The following is a 27,162-nucleotide window of genomic DNA, read 5'->3' as shown; positions in this document are numbered from 1 at the left end:
CACGTCGTTGCTATCTTGAGAGGTCATTATGTTGGGGAGGTTCTGTACTAAACATTTGTATTATTATAATTCATTTTTACATAAGAATGGTCATATTGGGTCAGACCAATGGTCTATATAGCCCAGTATCCTGTCTTGTGACAGTGGTCAAGGCCAGGTGCTTCAGAGGGCATGAACAGAACAGGTAATCATCAACTAATCCATCCCCTGTTGCCCATTCCCAGCTATTGGCAAACAGGCTAGGGACACTCAGAGCATGGTGTTGTATCTCTCCTCATCTTGGCTAATAACATTTATGGACCTATTCTCCAGGAATTTATCTAGTTCTATTTTTTAATCCTGTTATAGTTTTGGTCTTCACAGCATCCCCTGGCAAAGAGTTCCATGGATTAACTTTATGTTGTGTGAAGAAGTATTTCCTTTTTTTTTTTTTTTAAAAAAAAACCTGCTGCCTATTAATTTCATTGGGTGACTGTGTTCTTGTGTTATGTGAAGGATTAAATAACATTTCCTTATTCACTTTCTTCACTCTTTCTTGAGTGTTAACAGCTGATTTAGACCCCATCATTTTGTACGTACAGTTGAGATTATGTTTTCCACTGTGCAATATTTTGCATTTATCAACTTTGAATTTCATCTGCATTTTGTTGCCCAGTCACCCAGTTTTGTGAGATCCCTGTGTAACTCTTCGCAATCTGCTTTGGACTTAACTATCTTGAATATTTTTGTCACCTCACTGTTTACCCATTTTTCCAGATCATTTATGAATATGTTGAAAGGTAATGGTCCCAGTTCCAACCCCTCAGGGATACCACTATTTATCTCTCTCTCCATTCTGAAAACAGATAATTTATTCCTACCCTTTGTTTCCCATCTTTTAACCAGTTACTGATCCATGAGAGGACTTCCCTCTTAGCCAATGATGGCTTACTTTTCAAAAGTCAATTTAAATTAAATACATTTTTTTAATTTATATTTTTTTAGAAATCTAGACCTGTTATGTGTTTTGCATTATCCTAACAAAACATTTAATTTATTCATATCTCTTTTATATGTTGCAGATCAAAGTGAAAATGAAAAGACAAAAAACAATACAACAATTTTTCCACTCAAAGGCCTCAAAAACTAACCAAGGTGAAGAACACATTGAGAACCAAGAATATATCAATATGTCATCTGAAGGTTCAAGTGGTGTATCTACATCTGACCAGCCCGAAGCACAAATACAGCTACCTACTGAAGAAACAGTGTCTGTCTCCAAATCCTAAAGGCAGTTCCTGATGTTTGTTGGTCAGAGTGTTCCCATTTATTGAAGTTACAAAAGATGGCTACTGGCACACCTCTAGCAAAAAAGCTTATGAAGAAGGAAAGCTCACCAATGCTATAACTGGTAAAAGTGGAGGAGTTTGGTTTGTCAGACTGATCAGCAAAGCCAATGCTGACAAACTATGTGAAAAGGCAGCAAAACACCAGGCCTCTGAACTACATCAACATGCAGAAAGCCTTATAAGCCCACTTTCAAAGCCCATTTTAGAAGTACTTAATGAAGCTGTTAAGAATGCTGGAGACACAACACAGTTCATGCAAACAAACATGGCTGTGGCATCATACTTTCTATTTAAGCAAGAGATATCACACACTACAAACTGGAGGCCAATGTTAAGTGCATTGTCACTTGTTCATCCTGTAGTTGAACACTGGTTCCAAACAAGACCAGCAAATGCTCACTATCTTTCCCCAAGAAACTCAACTGACTGGCTACAAGCATGCGGTGCAACAGTGAAAGACTCAACAGTTGAAAAAGTGAAGAACTCCCTCTCCACATTCAAAAAATTTGCATACATGGCTGATGAATGCAAATGGGCATCAAGTATTAAGTCATTGTGTACATTCTCTTGATGTCAGTGGTAGGCCAGTAGATGCATTTCTAGATGTTCAAGTTATAGAAGACACATCGGCTGCATCTGTGACAACCCACATCTTGGAGTTAAATGCTTGTCAGTCGGACCCCAAACAGATGACTGCTTGGGCATTTGATGGAGCTGCAAACTTCTCTGGAAGACATGGTGGAGTACAAGCTTTGCTCAGAGAAAAGTGTAACCCTAATCTCTCCTATACACACTGCAGAGGCCATCTACTCCAACTAGCACTAGTATAAGCTGCAGAATCTTCAAAGGACATTAAAAAAAGCTATAAATTTAATGTCTTCATTATATTCTTTTTTCAGCAAGAGTCCAAAACGACTGAATATCTTGAAAAATATAGAAGATACACTGGGACTGAAGTTCATATTAGTCCAACCTGGAAAAGCCTTCTGGCATTCTCATGAGTGATCCTTGACTGTTGTCTTAAAATTACTCCAGCCGTTATTACTAGCTTTGGAAAGTATCTACCAAGATGGGATGGATCTAAGTAGTGAGGCTGGTGGATTACTTTTGCTACTACGTTCAGAGAAGACTACTGCCATTCTCTCTCTCATAAGTCTACTGTTGAAACCACTTGGGTCATTAAACAATGCTATCCAGGCATCTGCTACAACAGTAGTAGATCTTTGTCCAGCAATAGAAGCTACATTTGGATCAATCGGAGAGCTATCCATTGAAAAAGTACTGGAAGAAGCAAAGACTTCAGTCCAGAAGTTGACTAATGAAGGCATTTATATTGACTCCTTAAGTGAAGAGGACAAGAAGTGTTTGTTAAGACAACTGAAAAAGTACACAGACTTGATTCTTAAAAATTTACAACAGCAACTTCTAGATTCTACACAATCACTATGTAGCTTTTACAGATGCCTGTCCTATAAAACACCAACAGTTGAGTGGAGGGAGGCACTACCAGCAATGGGGCTGTCATGTGATCAGGACAGACTAGAGAATTTGAACACCGAGTGGAATATCATACGACGAATAAATGAAGATTTGACTTCAACTGCTTTTTTATCATCACTAGTGGCTCGACCCGATCTTTGTGCTATCTTTCCTGGGATGAAAGAAGTAGAAATTCATCTCTTGCCACTCCCAGTCACAACAGCTACAATTGAGCATTCTTTTTCATCATTGAATAGAATTTTGTGTTCTGAAAGAAATCGCCTTCTGTCTGATCATGTGACTGAACTAATGAGCATATCAGTTGAAGGAATGGAAGTACTGGATACACGAGAAGCCACCAAAGATGAACGCATTGCATTCAAGAAGTTCATTAACAGAGTTGTGCAAAATTATAACAAGAAACCACGAAGGATGTAGACGTAGTTCTTCATAGAAGGCTTGAGTAGCCAACCTTAATTTGTGTGATTTTTAAAACCTGAGTTAAATCTAATAAAATGGTCATGAAACATTTTTATGTTTTTACTGTGGTGCCATACAGCCCACCTTCACCCTCACAGTCTCACCCCTCATCGACCCTGACATCCCCCACCCCCTGTAAATTCAAATCTCCCCCCCCCCCCATTTCAATTCCTGGGGAAACAGCTGCTCACATCCACTCCACTGAGGAAGGGAGGAAACAAAATCAGTTTGAGGCACTAAGACCCCAATCCTACAAGGATTTACACTTATTTAACTTTATGGCCTGTAAGCAGTGCCACCGAAGTCACTGCACATGCTTAAATCCTTGCAGAATTGGGGCCTGAGATGCTTTAGTGCTAAAAGCTTGTGGCAGAAGTCTGACAGGAGATCTTAACTAAGCTGGGGCAGTGTATGAAGGGAAGGAAGGCTTTTGATAGCCCACTTAGGGGGTCTAGCTATGGCAAGCAGTTTCAGAGGACTGTGTAAGGTGGGTGCTGTTCCTTAATTATGCTGCATATAAAAAAAAAAATGTATTTGCAGTATTCTAGTTTCACATGGTAGCTTTTCTTCCAGAACAATTTCTTTACATTGCAGGCAGTTGAATGGTTGTGTAATCAATCAACATTGCTGCAGAATTTAGAGCCAATATGCCAAATATATGTGGCGTTGGTCAATGCATTTCATATAAAGCCGGTTGAAAGTTTTCAAATGTAAATATTTCTTTATTAAAAATCTTTTTCAAAAATGAAAATTTCATTTTTTGTTAATTTTTTAAAATAAAAAACAAAACAAAATTGCAAATTTTCAGTTTTTCTTTAACCTCACCTTTTTTTCCCCTCTGATTTTCAGGGGCAAAATGAAAAAAAGGCAGAGAAAGGAGAAATAAGGGGTGAAAAAACAGAAAACCAAATATTTTGAAGCTGAAATGTTTTAGTAAAAATGTCATGAATATTTTTTTATCTCAATTCCTTTTCAAAACTTTGAAACAAAACATTTTGAATTTTTTGAAAACTGTCATGGGTTTTTTTTTTTATTTTTGTTCAGCTTTAATTACAGAGCTATTCACTACCCATAAATGTTCTTAACACAGAGTTAAGATTGACCAAATGTGTGCTTTATACCTTCCCAGAATGTCAAGGTCTCCTATAGTTAAACTTCTGAAAACCAGAAAATACAGAATTAAGATATTCACCAGCCCTTGACCCTAATGCTGTGGCACAGCAACATTATAAAGGAGCAGTAGTGTCACCACATTTAAGGGTACATCAGAATTTCCACTTTAACGAGGGTGAAATGGTCTGCAAAACTTCTCTCTTTTGGGTTAGTACATCATTTTAAATGTGTATTGTAGTTTGTGCACAGCTTGATTTTTTTTCTATAGCATTTTGTAGGGAGAAATGTCATTTGAGGCTTGCTATATGACAGTTTTTAAAAGGGCAATGTGACTGAAAATATTTTAATGTCTGCTATTTCCTTCAGACCTCTTTTTCATGGGAAATACTACCCTTTGAGGGATGAAATTGATACTGATTCCTTGATTTGTGTAGACTGAATAAATTATTGTAGAAAATTGAAATTTGTTCTATATTTATATTTCATGATAAACATAAGATGCTGGTTTTGCCTGAAAGCAGTATCCCGGTGCCACATAAATCAATGTTGACTTTATACCAGCCCTTAGAATAGGGCTCTTTATTATGGATGCAGTTCCCATAGTTACCCTGTGATCATGCTGAAATTATTTTTCTTTGGTTTCAGAGTAGCAGCCATGTTAGTCTGTATCCGCAAAAAGAACAGGAGTACTTGTGGCACCTTAGTGATTAACAAATGTATTGGAGCATAAGCTTTCATGGGCTACAGCCCACTTCATCAGATGCATAGAATGGAACATATAGTAAGAAGGTAGGGGGGTGGGTGTGTGTATCTATATATACAGAGAAGGTGGAAGTTGCCATACAAACTGTAAGAGACTAAATTAATTAAGATGAGCTATTATCAGTAAGAGGGGAAAAAAACTTTTGTACTGATGATCAAGATGGCCCATTTTGACAGTTGACAAGAAGGTGTGAGGATACTTAACATGGGGAAATAGATTCAATATGTGTAATGACCCAGCCACTCCCAGTCTCTATTCAAACCCAAGTTAATGGTATCTAGATTAACTAGACTGGGAGTGGCTGGGTCATTACAGTCTAGTTAATCTAGATACCCTTAACTTGGGTTTGAATAGAGACTGGGAGTGGCTGGGTCATTACACATATTGAATCTATTTCCCCATGTTAAATAGGGTGGGGCCTCGGGCGGATTCAACATCCTGCTGCCAGCCTGCCCACGCTGTCCAGGGGTAGCTGTTCCTTTTGCCCCCCCCCCCCCCCCCCCCCGTCAGCGGCGGCCCAGGGTGGGGGCAAAAGGGGCAGGGATGTTAAAGCCATGGCAGCGCTTTAAGCAGGTCCCTTTGCTGCGTCAGCTCTTTGAAGCGCCCTGCTTAAAGTGCTGCCGCAGCAGTGCTTTAACACCACTGCTCTTTTTGCGTCGTGTGGTCCCCCCCTCCCCCCGGTTTGGTGGCCCTGACAGTAGGGACCCGGCAGGGCTCCTGAGGGGGGTGGCGCAAAAAGAGCAGCAACATTAAAGCGCTGCCACGGCAGCACTTTAAGGCGGTAAAGGCCGGTACAGGCGGCTATCTTTTACCGGTACCCCATACCGCCTTACTTTCACCCCTGCCAGACTGGCAGCGGGCTGAGTGGCTCAGCCCGCCGCCGGCCGGGGGTCCCGGGCGCCCTGAGCCCGCCGCCGGCCGGGGGTCCCGGGCGCCCTGAGCCCGCCGCCGGCCGGGGGTCCCGGGCGCCCTGAGCCCGCCGCCGGCCGGGGGTCCCGGGCGCCCTGAGCCCGCCGCCGGCCGGGGGTCCCGGGCGCCCTGAGCCCGCCGCCGGCCGGGGGTCCCGGGCGCCCTGAGCCCGCCGCCGGCCGGGGGTCCCGGGCGCCCTGAGCCCGCCGCCGGCCGGGGGTCCCGGGCGCCCTGAGCCCGCCGCCGGCCGGGGGTCCCGGGCGCCCTGAGCCCGCCGCCGGCCGGGACCTGCAGTGTGCCATTTAAAAAAAAAATCGGCTCGTGTGCCGTAGTTTGCCGACCCCTGTTCTAGTGTATACTGTACTTTAAGGGCGATTTAAGGGATTTTCAAGGGAAATTTTGATTCTACGTGATTTTCATTTTAGCCGCTGACCTTAGAACCTCACCCCCGCGTAAGATGCGACTCCACTGTATTGGTGACTGGACCAACTGCTGTTGGTGAGAGACCCTTTGGCCCTTCCCAAAGCTCTTCCTTGGCTCCAGGCAGCTCCAGTTCTCTCTGGCCCAACAGGGGAACGATATTGTCCCGCCCACCTTGCGTCTCACCTACCAGCAGGGCTCCCACCACGCAGCCCATGGCCACGGTCCCCGCCTGCCCTTCCCCACGCAGCGCCCTCCGCCCTGCCCCGGCTCCCCCCGCTCTGCGGGAACGGCCTTTGCTGTGCACTGCCAGCGCAGTCCCCGCCAGGTGGCGCTGCGGCGCAATGGCCAGCGGCGCCAGACCTCCGCTAGCCGCGGCTTGCCAGGCCTCCTCAGTGGAGTTCCGAGCCGCCGGCTTCCCCGCCCTGCGCCAGCCCCTCTCTATGGATCGCCGATGCGGATGGGGCTGGGGAGAAGATGGCTCTGTCTAGGGGGCTGCGGTGCTGCCAGCGGGTGCTCGCCTGGGTGCCGGTCGTTATTATCACCCTGGTGGTGCTCTGGTCCTACTACGCCTACGTGTGCGAGCTCTGCCTGGGTGAGTGGGGGGGCTCTGCCCGGCTGGGCTGGTGGAGGGGCGGGGCCTCTCCCTGGGTGAGTGGGTGGGAGGGGGCTCTGCCTGGGTGGGCTGGGGGAGCTCTCCCCGGGTGAGTGGGGGGCTCTGCCTGGGTGGGCTGGGGGAGCTCTCCCCGGGTGAGTGGGGGGCTCTGCCTGGGTGGGCTGGGGGGGTTCTGCTTGTGCCTGGCCAGGGACCTGAAATTTGGGTGAGTGGAGGAGTGAAGTTCTGCTTGGGGGACTGGGGAACAGGATTGAGGGGGCACTGGATGAATAAATGTGATTGTGTGAAGCAGCGACAGTAACCTGGGGTGAGAGAGAAGCTGACACCCCCGTATTTCCCCCCATCCTGTATATGAGTGGGGTGTGTATGTGGGGTCTCCCAGAAGGAGAGGGGGGATTGAAGAGAGTCTGGCAAGAGGAAAGAGCCTAAATATTTGGCCCCAGCCTGGGGGGATGGGGAGGATTCATTCCCTTCCAGACTGGGGAGGAGATGGGGAGATACAAACTGTCAACTCTTAAGTGTTTTTTAAAAATCACTATTTAGGCCCCCCAGAATAATGGCAACTGTAAAAATAATAGTTTTTAGATGCTTATTATTTCCCTTCTGGGGTTTGAGTAAAGGCTCAAGCTTTTTCCTGCAACCATGAACGCTAGAATCTTTTTTTAAAGAAATAAAAGCTGAGATTCTTATGACTGTGTGACTCCAAGAGCTTGGGCTTGACACAAAACCCTAAATATTTTGAGACTTGTGATACCATGAGAGTTGACAGCACTATGATGGTAGTAAAAGCAGCATTCATATGCGGGGTGAGAGTAGCAGTGTTTGTTCTGAGCTGCACGTTTGGCCGTAAATAAATTCTTTGCGCATGGGCCCTTTAAATTCTTGTTGAGTAGATTACCCAGAAAAGAGACACATCCAGATATAGACCAGTTGGTCAACATCTGTGGTCACTTGGACACAACATCTGTCACCACTGATCTTGCACTGACTCTCATCTCAGAAGTGCGAGACAGGGGTAACAGTGACTAACTTTAGGTTTGCATTGTCCAATGCAAGAGCAGTAGCTCACAAACACACCATTATTTGTGAAGTTATTATGGATAAGGACCCTGATTCTGCTAGTATTACTGAGTCTTAATAGGATGATTCATCTGGTCTTGTGTTGGCACAGTTGGGTCCACAGGGAATGTCATTTATCATGAGTTTCAGGAGAGTTGGGGAGGTGGCTCTGCTCTTTGCATCTTACTATGTCTATACAGTTGCAGTAGCAGAGGGGAGTATGTGTAAACAAGCAGGGGAATCACACCCCGCAGTTAGTACTATAGATGTAACCTTAGATGTAGAAAGTGACTTGTTCTAATGACAGATATATTTGTTTCAGAGAGGTAGCCATGTGAGTCTGTACCAGCAAAAAAAAAAAACCCCAAAAAAACCAAGGAGTACTTGTGGCACCTTAGAGACTAACAAATTTATTTGGGCATAAGCTTTCGTGGGCTAAAACCCATTTCATCAGATGCCTGGAGTGGAAAATACAGTTGGAAGATATATATATATGTACACACACACAGAGAGAACATGAAAAGATGGGGGTTGCCATACCAACTCTAATGAGACAAATCAATTAAGGTGGGCTGTTATCAGCAGGAGGAAAAAAACCTTTTGTAGTGATAATCAGGATGGCCCATTTCAAACAGTTGACAAGAAGGTGTGAGTAACATTAGGGGGGGAAATTAGCATGGGGAAATAGTTTTTAGTTTGTGTAATGACCCATCCACTCCCAGTCTTTATTCAAGCCTAATTTGATGGTGTCCAGTTTGCAAATTAATTCCAGTTCTGCGGTTTCTCATTTGAGTCTGTTTTTAAAGTTTTTTTGCTTTTTCCATTAGTATGCCAGTTCCAGGATGCGATTAATTTGGGGAATGTTTGTGATGCACTAGGCATCCCACTACCCCAGATTCATGACTGAGTTCTTTTCTTAGCTAATGTTGAACTGGTATTGTTGGCTGTTGAATGTGGAGTTGAATCTGAATCTCATATTTTCAGGTGCTATGGCGATGGGTTCATAAAAATAAATATGAAGTTGAGGGGGTTGGGGGAGACACAGACCTCCAATAAAATTTCATGTTAATGGATCCTGAACCATATTTAAAGGTGGTTTTCATTTAAATTAAATAAAGAATAGTGAGTGATGCTGTGCAATGCAGACCAATTTCTTTTGTCTCTTTATCTAACCTAGGCTTTTGCTATTTGAATGATTAACTTATAAGAACAATGAGTGCTGTCTGCAATAAATTGCTTTGTTGCAGTACTACCTAAGAGGCTAAAGTGATTATTAGTAAGTTTGCAGGGAAGTTTAAAATAATATGATGCATGTAATAGTATTTAACATTTCCATAGCACTTTGTGGTAGGATGTCTGGGTGCAATCTATGAAGGTATTTAGGCACCTACATCCCATTTATAAGCACCTGAGTCCTGTTTTTAAGCACCATTGCAGCCCTTAAAACTCCTATTTGGCTACCACCTAAATCAATAGTTGCCTAAACTCACTCAGCACCTCTGGGTATGTGCACTGCAGCCTTTCTCTAGGTGCCAGAGATAGATCAGGTGAGTGCCCTAGTCACCAATCTATGGAATATCCTGATGTAGGTCTTCCTCAGTCGCTCCTATTGAAAGCATTCCACTTTAATTTAAACCAGTGGTTCCCAAACTTGTTCAGATCCTTGTGCAGGGAAAACCCCTGGCGGGCCGGGCCGGGCTGGTTTACCTGCCATGTCCGCAGGTTTGGCCGATCGCTGCTCCTTTGGGCTGGAGCAGCGAACCGTAGCCACTGGGAGCCGTGATAGGCCAAACCTGCAGACGCGGCAGGTAAACAAACTGGTCCGGCCCTCCAGGGGCTTTCCCCGCACAAGTGGCAGAACAAGTTTGGGAACCACTGATTTAAACAATGGAATAATAAATAGTAATTGGGCCAAAGAAAGAGTTAAAATGACTCCATAGCCTAGTGATTAGAGCACTCTCCTGTCAGATCCCTGCTCAGATCCCTTCTACCCCTCAGTAGGAAGGGGGACTTGAATCAGGAGAGTCTCTAGCATCCTGGAGGATTACCCTGTGCATTAGACTACAGGCTATATGGAAAGTCTTCCTGATCCTCCTGTCATTTGGTTTGGGTCCCATGTGCAGCTTTGGTGACCAAATGCCTATGTTTCTCTGGGTCCTGGATCACTAGTAAAGATGCCTCCTTGCAGCCCATAGTTAAGTGCTTATCTCTGTGAGAGGGGCCGGGCTCTCTGGTCAGCATCTCTCATTGGCTAGTTTAGGTGGCTCCCCACCTAGCATGCTGGCTTTGTGGATTACAATCTAAGGAGGGGTTTCAGAGTAACCTAAGTAATCTAAGGAGCCTATCCTTCCTCATTCATTTTGTAAGGAACCTAGGTGCCTAACTCAGGCTTTCTGGATCTCAGCAGCATTCGTGTGATTTTTCTAGGCACCTAAAAGGCATCGCAAAGCCTGAGTCACTTCATGGGTCACCACTTATGTGCCCATCATGTGACCCAAGAAGGAGTTAAACCTCCTCACTAGCCAGAAAGGAAGACACTGTACCTAAAAGAGATGGGTAGAGCTGACAGCTGTGTGTGTTAAGCAACGGGGAGGTGGAACTGATGGCTGTACCTCTTTATTGGGGTAAAGCCAAATAAAGGAAGGAGAGGTCATGAGAGAGGAGTGAGGGATGTTTCTGAGATGAGAAAAGAGCTGCTTTCTGGTCTCCTCCTAACCTAGAAGGCTCTTGAACCAGACCCCAACAAGGGGAGTGGCAAAACTGCAGAAACATTTGCTTGTCTTGTGCTCAGAAGGACTGTACTGGTGGTAGGCAAGGCAGTAACCATGGTAAGATCTATTTTTGTTTTTCTACAGTTGGACTAGGTACAAGGAAGTTGCCCTGCATTTGTTGTTTCATTTCAACACGTAGTCAAGAGAAGCCACCCCAGGACTCTTTTTTTATTCTCCTTTTACTGAGATTAGAACTACATAATTCCTTTTAGGAATTAATTTAAAGGGACTGTAGCCCCCAGCTGCGCAGATATGGTCAGTGGTTTATTAGCCCAATGACATAAAGAGGTTAACAAAATATGTACCTAAAGTACCATTGGAGTTTTGGAAAGTGTTTTGATAGAAGGACTATATAAGTTTAGTAATAATAATATTTAGTTCTTATAAGATCAAATCCAACTCCCATTAAAGTCAGCATCCAAATTCCCTTTATCTACTTCCACAGGCCCATATCATGCTTTTCGACTGTAGATTGTTCTGCAGCCACAAACTGGGTGAAGTGTTTCAAACAGGGTGACAGTGAGGGAAGAAGAAGTTTGTTTCCTGTGTTCTTGGTCAAACCATTGGTCTCTTCAAAGCCCATGCAGAGCAGACAGGACCTCAATGTCTAAAATTTCACCTAAAAGAGATGCATGCACACACACACACACACCCCACAAACACAATAACTGTATGAAACTTAGTTTATCTGTATTGGAAGGATGAATGGCTGAATTGATGCTCTTAGGATTTGAATCTGCTTTTCTAGGGAATGCACATATCTGAAAACTGATGCTTAGAGCACAAAGTTGGCCCTTCTGAACTCTTGGCATAATACAATTTTTCTTTTTCTTTTAAACAGATTCTGTAACATAGTACCACTGTGAGTTTGAAACGGTGTAGAGGTGATGTACTCTATTCCAGAGGGAATATCTCACACTATTATCACTGCAGCTATTGCTGCCTGATTTGGATATAAAGCCATGCTTCAGAGGGGATCTGGTTCCAGTGACTGGCTGGCGGATGCTACCACAGCATGAGAATGATAGGGAATGAGGGTGCTGGAGGTGTGAATATTATGCCACGTCAAGGAAGAGGGAAAAGAACAAACTGTTGCAAAACCATAGAGTTAAAGCAGGGATTGGCAATGTTTGGCATGCGGCCCACCAGGGTAAGCTCCCCGATGGGCTGGGCCAGTTTGTTTACCTGCCGCATCCGCGGGTTTGGCCAATCGCGGCTCCCACTGGCCGCGGTTTGCCATTTCAGGCCAATGGGAGTTGTGGGAAGCGGTGCGGACCGAGGGATGTGCTGGCCACTGCTTCCCACAGTGGCCTGGAACAGTTAACCACGGCCAGTGGGAGCCGCGATTGGCCGAACCTGTGGATGCGGCAGGCAAACAAACCAGCCTGGCCCACCAGGGGGCTTACCCTGGCAGGCCGCGTGCCAAAGGTTGCCAGTCCCTGGGTTAAAGCTTCCACTCCCACTAAAGCAGATCCTTGGACTTATGATGCATGGGGGGGTCCTACTGTGGGCATCAAAATGAGCCTTAGGAGGGAGCCAGGCAGCAGTTGTGTAATGCTAGTGAGGTCTCGTAGTGCTGATTTTCAAAGAACCAAAGAAAAGGGAAGAGGATATTGCATATTCAGATGTGAATAAATGACCATGCATAGGCAAATGATAAATTTTGCTGTATTTTTCAACTATAAAAACCTGATTACTTAGCTGATTTCAAATAGCCTACGGCTCAAAAGTACCAGATAGCATGGCATTAACAAAAGCCACCTTCATCAACATATGCAATACATCTCAGTTCCTATTCTAATTTGTATTTTCCATGTGAACCGGTTGAAAGACCATATTCAAAGAGTAATTATCAATGGATCGCTGTCAAACTGGGAGGGTGTTTCTAGTCGGGTCCTGCAGCAGTCAATTCTGGGTCAGGTACTGTTCAGTATTTTCATTAATGACTTGGATAATGGAATGGAGAGTATGCTTATAAAATTTGTGGATGACACCAAGCTGGGAGGGATTGCAAGTGCTTTGGAAGACAGGATTAGCATTCAAAATGGCCTTGACAAATTGGAGATGTGGTCTGGAATTGACAAGACAAAATTCAGTAAAACCAAGTGCAGAGCACTATACTTAAGAAGGAAAAATCAAATGCACAACTACAAAATGGGGAACAACTGGCTAGATGGAAGTACTGCTGAAAAGGATTTGTTGGTTATAGTGGATCACAAACTGAATGTGATGCTGTTGCGAAAAATGGCTAATGTCATTCTAAGGTGTACGAACAGGAATGTTAAATGGGAGGTAATTGTCCTGATATACTCAGAACTGCTCATGCCTCAGCTAGAGTAGTGTGTCCAATTCTGGGGGCCACGCTTTAGAAAAGATCTTGTCAAATTGAGAGCGTCCAGAGGAAAACAACAAAAACGATAAAAGATTTAGAAAACCTGACCTGTGAGGAAAGGCTAAAAAAACTGGGCATGTTTAGTCTTAAGAAAAGAAGCCTGAGTGGGGGACCTGATAACAGTCTTCCTGTGTGTTAAAGGTGGTTATAAAGAGGGCTTTCAGGTAGGACAGGAAGTAATTGGCTTAATCTGCGGCAAGGAAGATTTAGATTAGATATTAGAAAATGTTTTAACTGTAAGGGTAGTTAAGATCTGGAATAGACTTCCAAGAGAGATTGTGGAATCCCCATTATTGGAGATTTTTAAGAGCAGGTTAAGCATACAGCTGTCAGGGATGGTCCAGGTTTACTCAGCCCTGCCCTCAGCATAAGGGGTTGGACCTGAGTTATGTTCTGTCATGGGTATCAGATAAATTGATGAGATTAAACCTGATGTAGTTAAGTCTTATTTACCCAGGTAGAAACTGCAGCTGTTTTGGAAACATTGGGAGTTCCAAAAGGCCAGAGCATTGATGTTTTCCCAGAAGCTGAATAATGACTCTGGGCCCTGGTCTACACTAGGACTTTAGGTCGAATTTAGCAGCGTTAAATCGATGTAAACCTGCACCCGTCCACACAATGAAGCCCTTTATTTCGACTTAAAGGGCTCTTAAAATCGATTTCCTTACTCCACCCCTGACAAGTGGATTAGCACTTAAATCGACATTGCCGGCTCGAATTTGGGGTACTGTGGACACAATTCGATGGTATTGGCCTCCGGGAGCTATCCCAGAGTGCTCCATTGTGACCGCTCCGGACAGCACTCTCAACTCAGATGCACTGGCCAGGTAGACAGGAAAAGAACCGCGAACTTTTGAATCTCATTTCCTGTTTGGCCAGCGTGGCAAGCTGCAGGTGACTATGCAGAGCTCATCAGCACAGGTGACCATGATGGAGTCCCAGAATCGCAAAAGAGCTCCAGCATGGACCGAACGGGAGGTACGGGATCTGATCGCTGTTTGGGGAGAGGAATCCGTGCTATCAGAACTCCGTTCCAGTTTTCGAAATGCCAAAACCTTTGTGAAAATCTCCCAGGGTATGAAGGACAGAGGCCATAACAGGGACCCGAAGCAGTGCCACGTGAAACTGAAGGAGCTGAGGCAAGCCTACCAGAAAACCAGAGAGGCGAACAGCCGCTCTGGGTCAGAGCCCCAAACATGCCGCTTCTATGATGAGCTGCATGCCATTTTAGGGGGTTCAGCCACCACTACCCCAGCCGTGTTGTTTGACTCCTTCAGTGGAGATGGAGGCAATACGGAAGCAGGTTTTGGGGACGAAGAAGATGATAGCTCACAGCAAGCAAGCGGAGAAACCGGTTTTCCCGACAGCCAGGAACTGTTTCTCACCCTAGACCTGGAGCCAGTACCCCCCGAACCCACCCAAGGCTGCCTCCTGGACCCAGCAGGGGGAGAAGGGACCTCTGGTGAGTGTACCTTTTAAAATACTATACATGGTTTAAAAGCAAGCATGTGAAAGGATTACTTTGCCCTGGCATTCGCGGTTCTCCTAGATGTACTCCTAAAGCCTTTGCAAAAGGTTTCTGGGGAGGGCAGCCTTATTTCGTCCTTCATGGTAGGACACTTTACCACTCCAGGCCAGTAACACGTACTCGGGAATCACTGTAGAACAAAGCATTGCAGTGTATGTTTGCTGGCATTCAACCAAAATCCGTTCTTTATCTCTCTGTGTTATCCTCAGGAGAGTGAGATATAATTCATGGTCACCTGGTTGAAATAGAGTGCTTTTCTTCAGGGGACACTCAGAGGAGCCCATTCCTGCTGGGCTGTTTGCCTGTGGCTAAACAGAAATGTTCCCCGCTGTTAGCCACAGGGAGGGGAGAAGGTTGAGGGGGTAGTCACGCGGTGGGAGGAGGCAAAATGCGACCTTGTAACGAAAGCACATGTGCTATGTATGTAATGTTAACAGCAAGGTTTACCCTGAAAGAGTGTAGCCACTGTTTTATAAAATGTGTCTTTTTAAATACCGCTGTCCCTTTTTTTTTTTTTTTTCCTCCACCAGCTGCATGTGTTTCAATGATCACAGGATCTTCTCCTTCCCAGAGGCTAGTGAAGCTTGGAAAGAAAAAAAAACGCACTCGCGATGAAATGTTCTCCGAGCTCATGCTGTCCTCCCACACTGACAGAGCACAGACGAATGCGTGGAGGCAAATAATGTCAGAGTGCAGGAAAGCACAAAATGACCGGGAGGAGAGGTGGCGGGCTGAAGAGAGTAAGTGGTGGGCTGAAGACAGGGCTGAAGCTCAAATGTGGCGGCAGCATGATGAGAGGAGGCAGGATTCAATGCTGAGGCTGCTGCAGGACCAAACCAGTATGCTCCAGTGTATGGTTGAGCTGCAGCAAAGGCAGCTGGAGCACAGACTGCCACTGCAGCCCCTCTGTAACCAACCGCCCTCCTCCCCAAGTTCCATAGCCTCCACACCCAGATGCCCAAGAATGCGGTGGGGGGGCCTCCGGCCAACCAGCCACTCCACCACAGAGGATTGCCCAAAAAAAAGAAGGCTGTCATTCAATAAATTTTAAAGTTGTAAACTTTTAAAGTGCTGTGCTTAAAGTGCTGTGTGGCATTTTCCTTCCCTCCTCCACCACCCCTCCTGGGCTACCTTGGTAGTCATCCCCCTATTTGTGTGATGAATGAATAAAGAATGCATGAATGTGAAGCAACAATGACTTTATTGCCTCTGCAAGCGGTGATTGAAGGGAGGAGGGGCGGGTGGTTAGCTTACAGGGAAGTAGAGTGAACCAAGGGGCGGGGGGTTTCATCAAGGAGAAACAAACAAAACTTTCACACCGTAGCCTGGCCAGTCATGAAACTGGTTTTCAAAGCTTCTCTGATGCGTACCGCGCCCTCCTGTGCTCTTCTAACCGCCCTGGTGTCTGGCTGCGCGTAACCAGCAGCCAGGCGATTTGCCTCAACCTCCCACCCCGCCATAAACGTCTCCCCCTTACTCTCACAGATATTGTGGAGTACACAGCAAGCAGTAATAACAGTGGGAATATTGGTTTTGCTGAGGTCTAAGCGAGTCAGTAAACTGCGCCAGCGCGCCTTTAAACGTCCAAATGCACATTCTACCACCATTCTGCACTTGCTCAGCCTGTAGTTGAACAGCTCCTGACTACTGTCCAGGCTGCCTGTGTACGGCTTCATGAGCCATGGCATTAAGGGGTAGGCTGGGTCCCCAAGGATACATATAGGCATTTCAACATCCCCAACAGTTATTTTCTGGTCTGGGAATAAAGTCCCTTCCTGCAGCTTTTGAAACAGACCAGAGTTCCTGAAGATGCGAGCGTCATGCACCTTTCCCGGCCATCCCACGTTGATGTTGGTGAAACGTCCCTTGTGATCCACCAGAGCTTGCAGCACTATCGAAAAGTACCCCTTGCGGTTTATGTACTCGGCGGCTTGGTGCTCCGGTGCCAAGATAGGGATATGGGTTCCGTCTATGGCCCCACCACAGTTAGGGAATCCCATTGCAGCAAAGCCATCCACTATGACCTGCACATTTCCCAGGGTCACTACCCTTGATATCAGCAGATCTTTGATTGCATGGGCTACTTGCATCACAGCAGCCCCCACAGTAGATTTGCCCACTCCAAATTGATTCCCAACTGACCGGTAGCTGTCTGGCGTTGCAAGCTTCCACAGGGCTATCGCCACTCGCTTCTCAACTGTGAGGGCTGCTCTCATCTTGGTATTCATGCGCTTCAGGGCAGGGGAAAGCAAGTCACAAAGTTCCATGAAAGTGCCCTTACGCATGCGAAAGTTTCGCAGCCACTGGGAATCGTCCCAGACCTGCAACACTATGCGGTCCCACCAGTCTGTGCTTGTTTCCCGAGCCCAGAATCGGCGTTCCACAGCATGAACCTGCCCCATTAGCACCATGATGCATGCATTGTCAGGGCCCATGCTTTCAGAGAAATCTGTGTCCATGTCCTGATCACTCACGTGACCGCGCTGACGTCGCCTCCTCACCCGGTATCGCTTTGCCAGGTTCTGGTGCTGCATATACTGCTGGATAATGCGTGTGGTGTTTAATGTGCTCCTAATTGCCAAAGTGAGCTGAGCGGCCTCCATGCTTGCCTTGGTATGGCGTCCGCACAGAAAAAAGGCGCGGAACGATTGTCTGCCGTTGCTCTGACGGAGGGAGGGGCGACTGACGACACGGCTTACAGGGTTGGCTTCAGGGAGCTAAAATCAACAAAGGGGGTGCCTGTACATCAAGAAGTATTTCAGGCAGGACTTCATGGAGGGTTCCAATAAGAAATGGTGCACCTAAGTTATTGTTCTTATTGGAACAAGGAGGTTAGCCTGGCCTCTGACTGATACATGCCTAGATTTACCTCTCTGCACCTTCTCTGTGAGTGACTGCAGTGTGACCTAGAGGAATGAGTCCCCTAGACAGGGGAGGGGGGGAAGCAAATGAGTACAAAACAAATCTGGTCTATTTCTTGTTTTGACCCACTCCATCTATCTTTTACATCTTTGGCTGGCAGCAGACGGTGCAGAAGGACTGCATGCCATCCACATCTCATGGCTGCTCGGCAGAAGATGGTACAGTACGACTGCTAGCCATCCCCATCTCTTGCCTGCCTGGCAGAAGATGGTACAGTACGACTGCTAGCAATCCTCATCTCTTGCCTGCCTGGCAGAAGATGGTACAGTACGACTGCTAGCAGTCCGTATCGCCTGCCCGCTCACCATAAGACGGTTCAATAGGACTGACTGCAGGACTAAAGAGAATGACCTGGTCAAGTCACTCCAAATTTAGTCCCTGCGCCCATGTCTGCCCAGGCGCTCCCAGCCGACGTGGCCAGGAGCACCTCGGACACGACGAGGACGACTACCAATCGTATTGCACCGTCTGCTGCCAGAAGGCAATGGGTTGCTGCTACTGTGCAGCAAAGCCGTACCGCGTCTGCCAGCACCCAGGAGACATAGGGTGACGGTTACCTGAGCGGGCTCCATGCTTGCCGTGGTATGGCGTCTGCACAGGTAACTCAGGAAAAAAGGCGCGAAATGATTGTCTGCCCTTGATTTCACGGAGGGAGGGAGGGAACGGGGGCCTGACGATACGTACCCAGAACCACCCGCGACAATGTTTTAGCCCCATCAGAGTGCTCCATTGTGACTGCTCTGGACAGCACTCTCAGATGCCCGATTGTTTGCCGTTGCTCTGACGCCGGGAGGGGCGCTTACAGGGTTGGCTTCAGGGAGCTAAAATCAACAAAGGGGGTGGCTTTACATCTAGGAGTATTTCAGGCAGGACTTCACGGAGGGTTCCAATAAGAAATGGTGCACCTAAGTTATTGTCCTTATTGGAACAAGAAGGTTAGCCTGGCCTCTGATTGATACATGGCTAGATTTACCTCGCTGCACCTTCTCTGTGAGTGACTGCAGTGTGATCTAGAAGAATGAGTCCCCTAGACAGGGGAGGGGGGGAAGCAAATGAGTACAAAACAAATCTGGTCTATTTCTTGTTTTGATCCACTCCATCTATCTTTTACATCTTTGGCTGGCAGCAGACGGTGCAGAAGGACTGCATGCCATCCACATCTCATGGCTGCTCGGCAGAAGATGGTACAGTACGACTGCTGGCAGTCCGTATCGCCTGCCCGCTCACCATAAGACGGTTCAATAGGACTGACTGCAGGCAGGACTAAAGAGAATGACCTGGTCAAGTCACTCCAAATTTAGTCCCTGCACCCATGTCTGCCCAGGAGCTCCCAGCCGACGTGGCCAGGAGCACCTCGGACACGACGAGGACGACTACCAATCGTATTGCACCGTCTGCTGCCAGAAGGCAATGGGTTGCTGCTACTGTGTAGCAATGCCGTACCGCGTCTGCCAGCACCCAGGAGACATAGGGTGACGGTTACCTGAGCGGGCTCCATGCTTGCCGTGGTATGGCGTCTGCACAGGTAACTCAGGAAAAAAGGCGCGAAATGATTGTCTGCCCTTCCTTTCACGGAGGGAGGGAGGGAACGGGGGCCTGACGATATATACCCAGAACCACCCGCGACAATGTTTTAGCCCCATCAGGCATTGGGATCTCAACCCAGAATTCCAATGGGCAGCGGAGACTGCGGGAACTGTGGGATAGCTACCCACAGTGCAACGCTCCGGAAGTCGACTCTAGCCTCAGAACTGTGGAAGCGCTCCGCCGAGTTAATGCACTTAATGCACTTAGAGCATTTTCTGTGGGGACACACACACTCGAATATATAAAACCGATTTCTAAAAAACCGACTTCTATAAATTCGACCTTATTCCGTTGTGTAGACATACCCTAAAAATGGCATGGAGGGGCTAGCCATTGTTTCTAGATAAATGTGGATCAGATCTGCTCAGTTTTCAAGGTGGCTTTACCCTGTCGTCTAAACTTTTATGGTGCCTGCTACTGACATAAGAGATTGTGTGTTATCATTCTAACGTAAGCATTTATAACTCTTCATCTAAATCATATGACCCCAGGACAGTCAAGAGTAGTAGGAGCTCCTTAATACCACAATATGTACCAACAACTTCTCTTAATTCATCAGTATCTCTTCCTGTAGAACCCAGTGTTTTTCCTTGGAGAAGTCTCCCTTTTAAATACTGTCTTGATCCCACTAGGTTTAGCTTGTTGGAGCAAATGAAGTCACAGCCCAAAAACTTGTTTATTTATGAGTGTTTGCCAAAAGGTGTTGAAACTTTAAAAAAAATCAGAGGTTACACATACTAAGCTGTATCTCATTGTCTGATCATATGTGTAAAGTTACCTGCGTAACTTCAGTTTCCTAGGCGGGTAACTGTGTTTTTATTCAACTGTCAGTTTTAGAAATATTTGCCTTACTTGTAACAGAGTTCAAAAACACCCAAATTTCTGAAACAGAGGTTTTTTAATCTTGTTCCCTCCCCAGAGAGAGAGAGAAGAGACAAATTTTGGAAATGAGGGAGAAGTATCAGCTAAAATGACAGGATCTTTTTGGACCTTAGTTTCTTTACCAAAAATGTATTGTGGCTAATGACACTTGTGCATTTCCTGAGAATTTGTTCTTTTTATCCACTAACAAGGGTCAGCTTCATAGCCACTAACCACCAGCTGAGAACTGGGCAGATCTCCTATTGCATCCTGTCAATTTTGCCACTCCTTAAATCAACCTAGAGGGGTAACTGCTGAGCAACACAAAGCTCTCACAGCTCTCCCCCTCCCTCCTCAGGGGCAACTGCTCTGTACTCAGAGTAGCTGTTGAGCAATGTACCCCTCCTCCCTGCAGGCTGAAGCAAGCAGTGAGCTCCATAGTGCTTTTGGTGCCCTGTTAATCCAGATTGCAGCTAGATGGGTCCAAGTAAGACGCTGTGTCATTGCAGAGTACCACTGATTGGCTACCTGGCTAGGCCATGACAGTCTACTTTAATTTTACATTAATACAAAATTAACTGTACTATCCATGGATATTAGTAAACAAGACTTCCAATGTAGAAATGAAAGCAGCTGTAAACTAGCTCCAAGCAGGCATATCAGTAAATAAGTGAAGATGTTATTTGGACAGGCTGTTAGAGGAGCCCTGATTATCTGCAGGCATCAATACCATTGGGACTCCTGAGAAAAATTACATTTTGTTGGAATGGAAAATGGTGTAACTAAGATGATTGAACTTTTTATTATGGAGCCCATTCAAGGGAATAAATGAAAAGAGCTGCTTTCCCAGGTGTAGTGTTATGTCTGATCATGGTTTAATGATAAAAATTGGGAATCATTTCTTTTTGGTCTTCTAGCATATTGAAATTCTTTTTTTTATTTTTATTTTGTTTTAGAAAAGATTATAGACTTCTTTGGGAATTTCATCTGCTGCATAAACATATAGTTGTTTTTTCTTTTTCAGTGACTCTAACCAATCCTGTAGAACAAGGTAGGTGAATTTTATTAAATAGCTTGGCATTTGTCCATAGTTCCAAAAGTGCACAAACATCTACTTAAAAGAAAGCAGTTGAAAATCATTTTTTGTATATTTATGTACATACAGCTCTCAAGAGAAGGAAGGGAAAGGGTATTCGTGCTGAATCTCCAAATAGTAGGATCTTTCAGTTCAGTAACAAGAAAATTTAAAAGCAAACATTTCCATGCTCCAGCAGACTACAAACAATAACTTCTTGTAGAATTCCATTAAACCATCATACTCTTTCAATATTTCCTTCCCCCGATTGCAGATTACCAGGATATGTACAGCATGTATCAAGAGAAGTGTTCTAACCTCTCTCCGTGCTAGTGAAAGGTGCCAACTGGAAGTGGAAACCCTCTGTTTATTCCCAGAACAAGTACAGCACGGGCAAGCTCCCAAAGCACCTTCACACACACTATCCTACTTTTTCTGTAAAAATACTATCTCTAAACAGTAGTTCAGTCCCTGTGGCCCCAATTAATGTTCTTCATTGCTGTATCATTTAATGCCACTTGTAATGGTTTTGTAAAATAGACATCTCTCGACCAAGACCACTAAACTCATTTTCCATAGGCCCCTGGGCAGCCATTGAATGATAATGACTTTCAAACTACAGTCTCTATATGAATTACAACTAGCGGCCTAGGGGTGAAAGGTTTTATGTCCCATTACTAGTTCACCACTGCACTCTCCTTGTTCGCATGCACCTTCTTCAAATTCGTTCAGTAATGTGAAAGTTTATTCTTATGGAAGCAGAAACAGAACTACAAGGTCACCGAATAAATCAGTCAGGAGGAGCAGGCAGGATTAGACAGAGCTACCATTGGCACGTACTGTCAGTGGGTTAAATTCCAACCCTGTGCTATGGGGGTCAATGGGAGTTTTGCCATTTGGTCCTTTGAGTCAGATTCTCTGTCCTGCTCCATCCCTTTTGTGCTACTTTAATGGTACAGAGGAGATGCATTCTGGCACTGTCTCCCCTGCTGGAGATTTCCACAGCATGGGAGAGTGCCCAGCAGGTGTATAGCTGGCATACATAGCTCCCACACAACCCATCCCAGGGGATGGGGAGGAGTAGCAGGTTTACTGATCCTCATCTGGCAGACTGGCCCTTGAGAACCCATGTCAGCCAGAACAGACGAGCAGCTTCCAAGGCAGAGAACTGGAGAGCTGTAACTCACTCCCAGATGGCCCCCTCTTTCAGTGCTGCACCAAGCAGGTTCTCTTTGCAGCAAAGTACTGCCCCCAGTATTTTAAGTGGTCACAAAAGAAATGTAGAAAACATGGCAATAGGTTAATGAGGATCCAGCAAAATGTATCTTATTTTGTAAAGTTTGCCAGTGAACTTAAATCACTGTGCATTTAAGTTCCCTGGACAAAAGTTTGCTCACCCTGATCCTTTTTTCCCAGAGAAGCCCCTCTGTGCCACCTAACCAGCATAACTAAACCTTCAGCAAGAGTTATCTCCTTAAATGCCAGTTTAAGAATGACTGAGTGCTTGCCCTATCCTGCTGGGATACCACAGAATGAGTTAGTGGCTTGTCACTCCCAAATAACTAGCATCCCTTAGTTATGTCTCTTTCATTCTGCCAATGTTCTTTAAAAATATGTGCCCCCAAAAGCAGTACACTGTTTTATCTGAAGTCAGTGGAGTATTTGGATCTGCCCCAGTGGGAGCCATTTCCAGTGTGAATTCCATTACTCCTGAGATGAGTTTCTTATTGCTTAAGGCTACTTTGCACTACCAGAGTAGAAATTCTTTACTGATGTCACTCAGTAAATCCTGGGAAGGAGCAGGGAAAATGTCTTGGAAGGGTTGTGAAGTATTTCTCTGTGAAATAGAGCTTTTAGGACATCTCAACTTCTCAGAATTTTTTCAGTCCACCACATGTGTACATACCATGTATATTATTGGTATGCACAGAGAATCCTACATTACTTCCTAAATTACTATATTCTAGCTCTATATCTATATATAGTGAATGATACACTGGAAAGATCAATAATGCATCTAAATAGGCATTCTATCAACAACAGTGGGCGACATGGATGCTTCAGAGGAAGGTGTAATCTCATATTGCATAGAATTGTGCAAAAAAGCTATCTGAAGAAGGTTGATCTTGTGGATAAGAAACAAGACCAGAAATCAGGGGACCTGAGTTCTGTTCCCAGCTCTGCAATAGATTTTTTTTTTGAGTTTATTTTAATTTGTGTGCACGCCTAAAGGCAGTGTGATGAGCACACTTCAAATAAATAAACTTAAGATAACAATAACGTACCCTCCCCGAGTGGATAACTTATTATTCACATTGAAAGGGCCAAATTTTCAAGTGTGTACTCAGCCTTTACACTAGCTAAATTTCCATAAAATATAAGTAAGGAAACAGGATTTGTCTTGGACTATAGCCTTCTGACTCTTCCTGTGGTGGTCATATTAATTCTGAGTTCAACATGATCAGGAAAAGCACATATTTGCATCTATTTAAGTGACAGACTTAGAAATAAGGCTGTCTCCTGATTGCAGATATAACCAAGAGTGGCGGGTGAACATGCCGTTGGGGGGGAGGCTAGCCCCTGGCCCCTCCCCGTCTACCCGAGGCTCTGCCCCTCCACTTCTGCCCGCTGGAGCCCAGAGCACCACTCCCTCCACAGCACGCCCTCAGCCCCAGCGCTGGGTGGGTGGGCGGCACAGCTGGAGCACCCCTAGCCCCAGAGCACTGGCTGGACGGACGGGCAGTGCAGTGTGGCCCCATCTCCAGCCTGCCTGTCCCAGCGTCTCCACCACAAAAGAGCAGAAAAGAAACTGGAAGCAGGCAGGAGGGGTCTTGGGGGCGGAGCATTGGCAGGGCCACGCCAGGCTGTTTGGGGAGGCACAGCCTTCCCCTGCCTATGCTACCCACTGCCCATGGATATAACTGTAGTTAATATTGTAGTTTTGTTTAAGCATTTAAAAAAAGATCCAAGCGCTTTGCAAAGCTGATGCAGAACTGCCCTTTGCCCTTCTGAGTCTCTTCATATGCCTCATTTCAATATCTCATGTCCTCCCAAATTCTTTCAAGTAAAGAAGTTTGTATATTGAAATAAGATTGCTCCAGGTACCTTGTTTTTCATATGATAATGATATCGCTATGAATTATAACCCTGCCTCACAGCTGTGATCATTTCCTGTTTTGCCTACTTGCTGAAAAGAAATGTTTTCCCATTTTGCTTTGTCACATGAGCTCTGACAGCTGCAGTTGACAGTTCATAAGATATTTGATTTTTCCCGTGATACAAAATTCCATTGGAGCATAATATTTTTAAAATGAAGCACCCTGAATGGTGAAGAGTATAGAGGGACTTCTGCTTATGATTCATTATTCTTTTCTTCTCTTAGTGGCCTACCTCAGCATATTCCATGTCATCTTTGTGCTCTTTGTGTGGACATACTGGAAGTCCGTTTTTACTCTCCCGCTGCAGCCAGATAAAAAGGTAAGGGCCTACGTCTTCACTACCCGCCAGATCGACGGGGGAGCTGCCACGGTCGACTCGCTGCCGTGAAGACGGCCAGGTAAGTCGAACTATGATACTTCAGCTACACGAATAGTGTAGCTGAAGCTGTGTATCTTAGTTCGAAACATACACCCACACCCACACACACCCCCCCACACCCTAGTGTAGCCCAGGCCTAAGTACTTTTCATCCATGGCAAGCCTAAGACGAAAGTGGAGACAAAGGGAGAATTCAAGAAATCCACCTATACTACTGTGGCCAAGGACAACTGATGAGTCTTCCTGGTTAGATGGAAACATGTCTGTGGCTGTCCATAAAAAAGAGTGCAGTTGAACGGTTCTGAGAATTGTTTAAATTAAGCTGTCTAGGGAGCTTAAAGCAGGCATGATGTTGCTTTACTTTCAAGTGGTTTAGGAGCTAACAGGATTTTAAATGGTTGAGGATAATGGGATTTATTATTATTAATTTACATCTTTTAATGTCTTCGATCCCTAAGCACTTAACCCAGGGGTGGGCAAACTTTTTGGCCCAAGGGCCACATCAGGGTTGCAAAACTGTATGGAGGGCCGGGTAGGGAAGGTTATGCCTCCCCGAACAGCCTGGCCCCGGGCCCCTATCCGCCCCCTCCCACTTCCTGCCCCCTGACTGCCCCTCTCAGAACCTCCAACCCCCCCTGCTCCTTGTCCCCTGACTGCCCCCTCCCGGGACCTCCCACCCCTAACTGCCCCCCTGAGACCCCACCCCGTATCCAACTTGCCCCTGCTCCTTGTCCCCTGACAGCCCCCTCCCAGGACCCCTGTCCCCTGACTGCCCCGACCCCTATCCACACACCTGCCCCCTGACAGGCTCCCCTGGGACTCCCACGCCTATCTAACCCTCTCTGTCCCCTGACTGCCCCCCATCCAACCCCCCACTCTCTTACCATGACGCTCAGAGCAGCAGGAGCTTGCAGCCCCGCCACGTGGCTGGAGCCAGCCATGCTGCCCAGCAGCAGTGGCAGGCCAGAGCGCTGGCGGTGCGGCAAACTGAGGCTGCAGGGGAGGGGGACAGGAGGGGTGGGGCCGGGGGCTAGCCTCCCCAGCCGGGAGCTCAGGGGCGGGGCAGGACGGTCCCACAGGCTGGTTGTGGCCCGCAGGCCGTAGTTTGCCCACCTCTGATTTAACCAATCCTGATGTTCTTATTCAGTCTAACTTCACACCAATTCCATGAGAATTTTTCCTGAGTAAGGACCTTGAGATTTGGCTCCTGTATACAGAGCTGGATTAAAACAATATGGAGCCCTAGGCATGCCTGCCAGGAGGTCCCCAAAGGGTGCACTGGTAGTGGTGACAGGGCCTCTTGAGGAGCAGCAGCAGTGTTGCACCCTTGGAGGCATGTGAGTTGTTCCCCTAGAGTGGGTGTGGGGCCAGATGATTTTTCTCTCTGGTTCTAGTGTTGGCTGGCCTGCCCTCTGTTGGAGGCTATCTGCAGACTCAGACAAATGTCACTGAATTGATTACACTCGCTTCATATTTTCAGGGGATGGAGGGGGGGTTGGCAACCTTGAAGGCTTAAAACATATTTTTTGTTTTAAATGAAAGGTGAAATTCTGACATTACATGACTGTGGGATGTGTCTATTGTTTAATTTGCCAATCCCTGCCTATATACACATAGGAGACACCTATCCCAGTAGCAAAATGTCCTTCTGTGGTGATAATAGAAATGGAAAAATCACTGTCCAAGAGCACAACAAAGAGGGAGAAGAGGCATTGAAAGAACCACTTCACCAAAATGTAGATTGTGATTCATTTACTTGACAAATCATATTCTTAATTTTAGGATATTTTTAAGATGGAGAGCATGACTTACTGGAGCACAGGACTGGGAGCCAGGAATTCCTGGATTCTAATCTTTGCTCTGTCATTGATTTACTGTCTGACTATACTCAAGTCACTTCACTTCTTTATGCTTTGTTATACCCCTTGGTAAAATATTTGGCAAAATACCAACCTCAGAAGGCTGTTTGAGGTTGAGTTAATGAATGTTTGTGCAGCAGTTTAAAAATACAGCTCCAGAGTCTGAGCTTAGTTACAAAGATGTAAATTTACATGTCAGTGGAATACTCCAGATTTGAACTAACGTAACTGAGAACAGAATCTGCCTCATAAAGTGCAATGTAAATGCCGCTATTATTATCATCATCATTATTTGTTATTTAATGAAGAGAAAACATCTAAGGCAACATGTAGTAGTGAAGCTAATCTATTATGCTCTAACCTCAATTTCGGTTTGTATCTCTTATGAGTGAATCAGTTAGTTCCGCAGCAGTTGATCTGTCCAACAGTGATTACCTCTCTGTTTATCTCCTAAATGAAAGCTC

At 45.9% G+C, this 27,162-nt stretch overlaps 1 protein-coding gene and 1 long non-coding RNA gene across 2 annotated transcripts in view; both read left to right on the top strand.

Annotated features, from left to right (window-relative positions):
• The first annotated feature begins 6,831 nt into the window (after positions 1–6,831).
• Positions 6,832–27,162, top strand: part of ZDHHC15 (zDHHC palmitoyltransferase 15) — a 46,455-nt gene continuing 26,124 nt past the window's right edge. Inside the window, exons 1-3 of the mRNA XM_048865238.2 lie at positions 6,832–7,087; positions 21,253–21,279; positions 24,686–24,780. Of these exons, the coding sequence (XP_048721195.1) occupies positions 6,970–7,087; positions 21,253–21,279; positions 24,686–24,780 (240 nt within the window). The 5' untranslated portion in view covers positions 6,832–6,969. The remainder of the gene's footprint in view (positions 7,088–21,252; positions 21,280–24,685; positions 24,781–27,162) is intronic.
• LOC142073233 (uncharacterized) lies at positions 14,423–15,940 on the top strand. The gene is made up of 2 exons (XR_012669998.1): positions 14,423–14,792; positions 15,389–15,940. It is a non-coding gene; the product is annotated as an uncharacterized LOC142073233 (long non-coding RNA).

Source organism: Caretta caretta, chromosome 9 (assembly GCF_965140235.1).
Source record: "Caretta caretta isolate rCarCar2 chromosome 9, rCarCar1.hap1, whole genome shotgun sequence".
NCBI lineage: Eukaryota > Metazoa > Chordata > Testudines > Cheloniidae > Caretta > Caretta caretta.
Note: the sequence above shows the minus strand (reverse complement) of the source record. Positions and strands in the feature narration are given on the sequence as shown.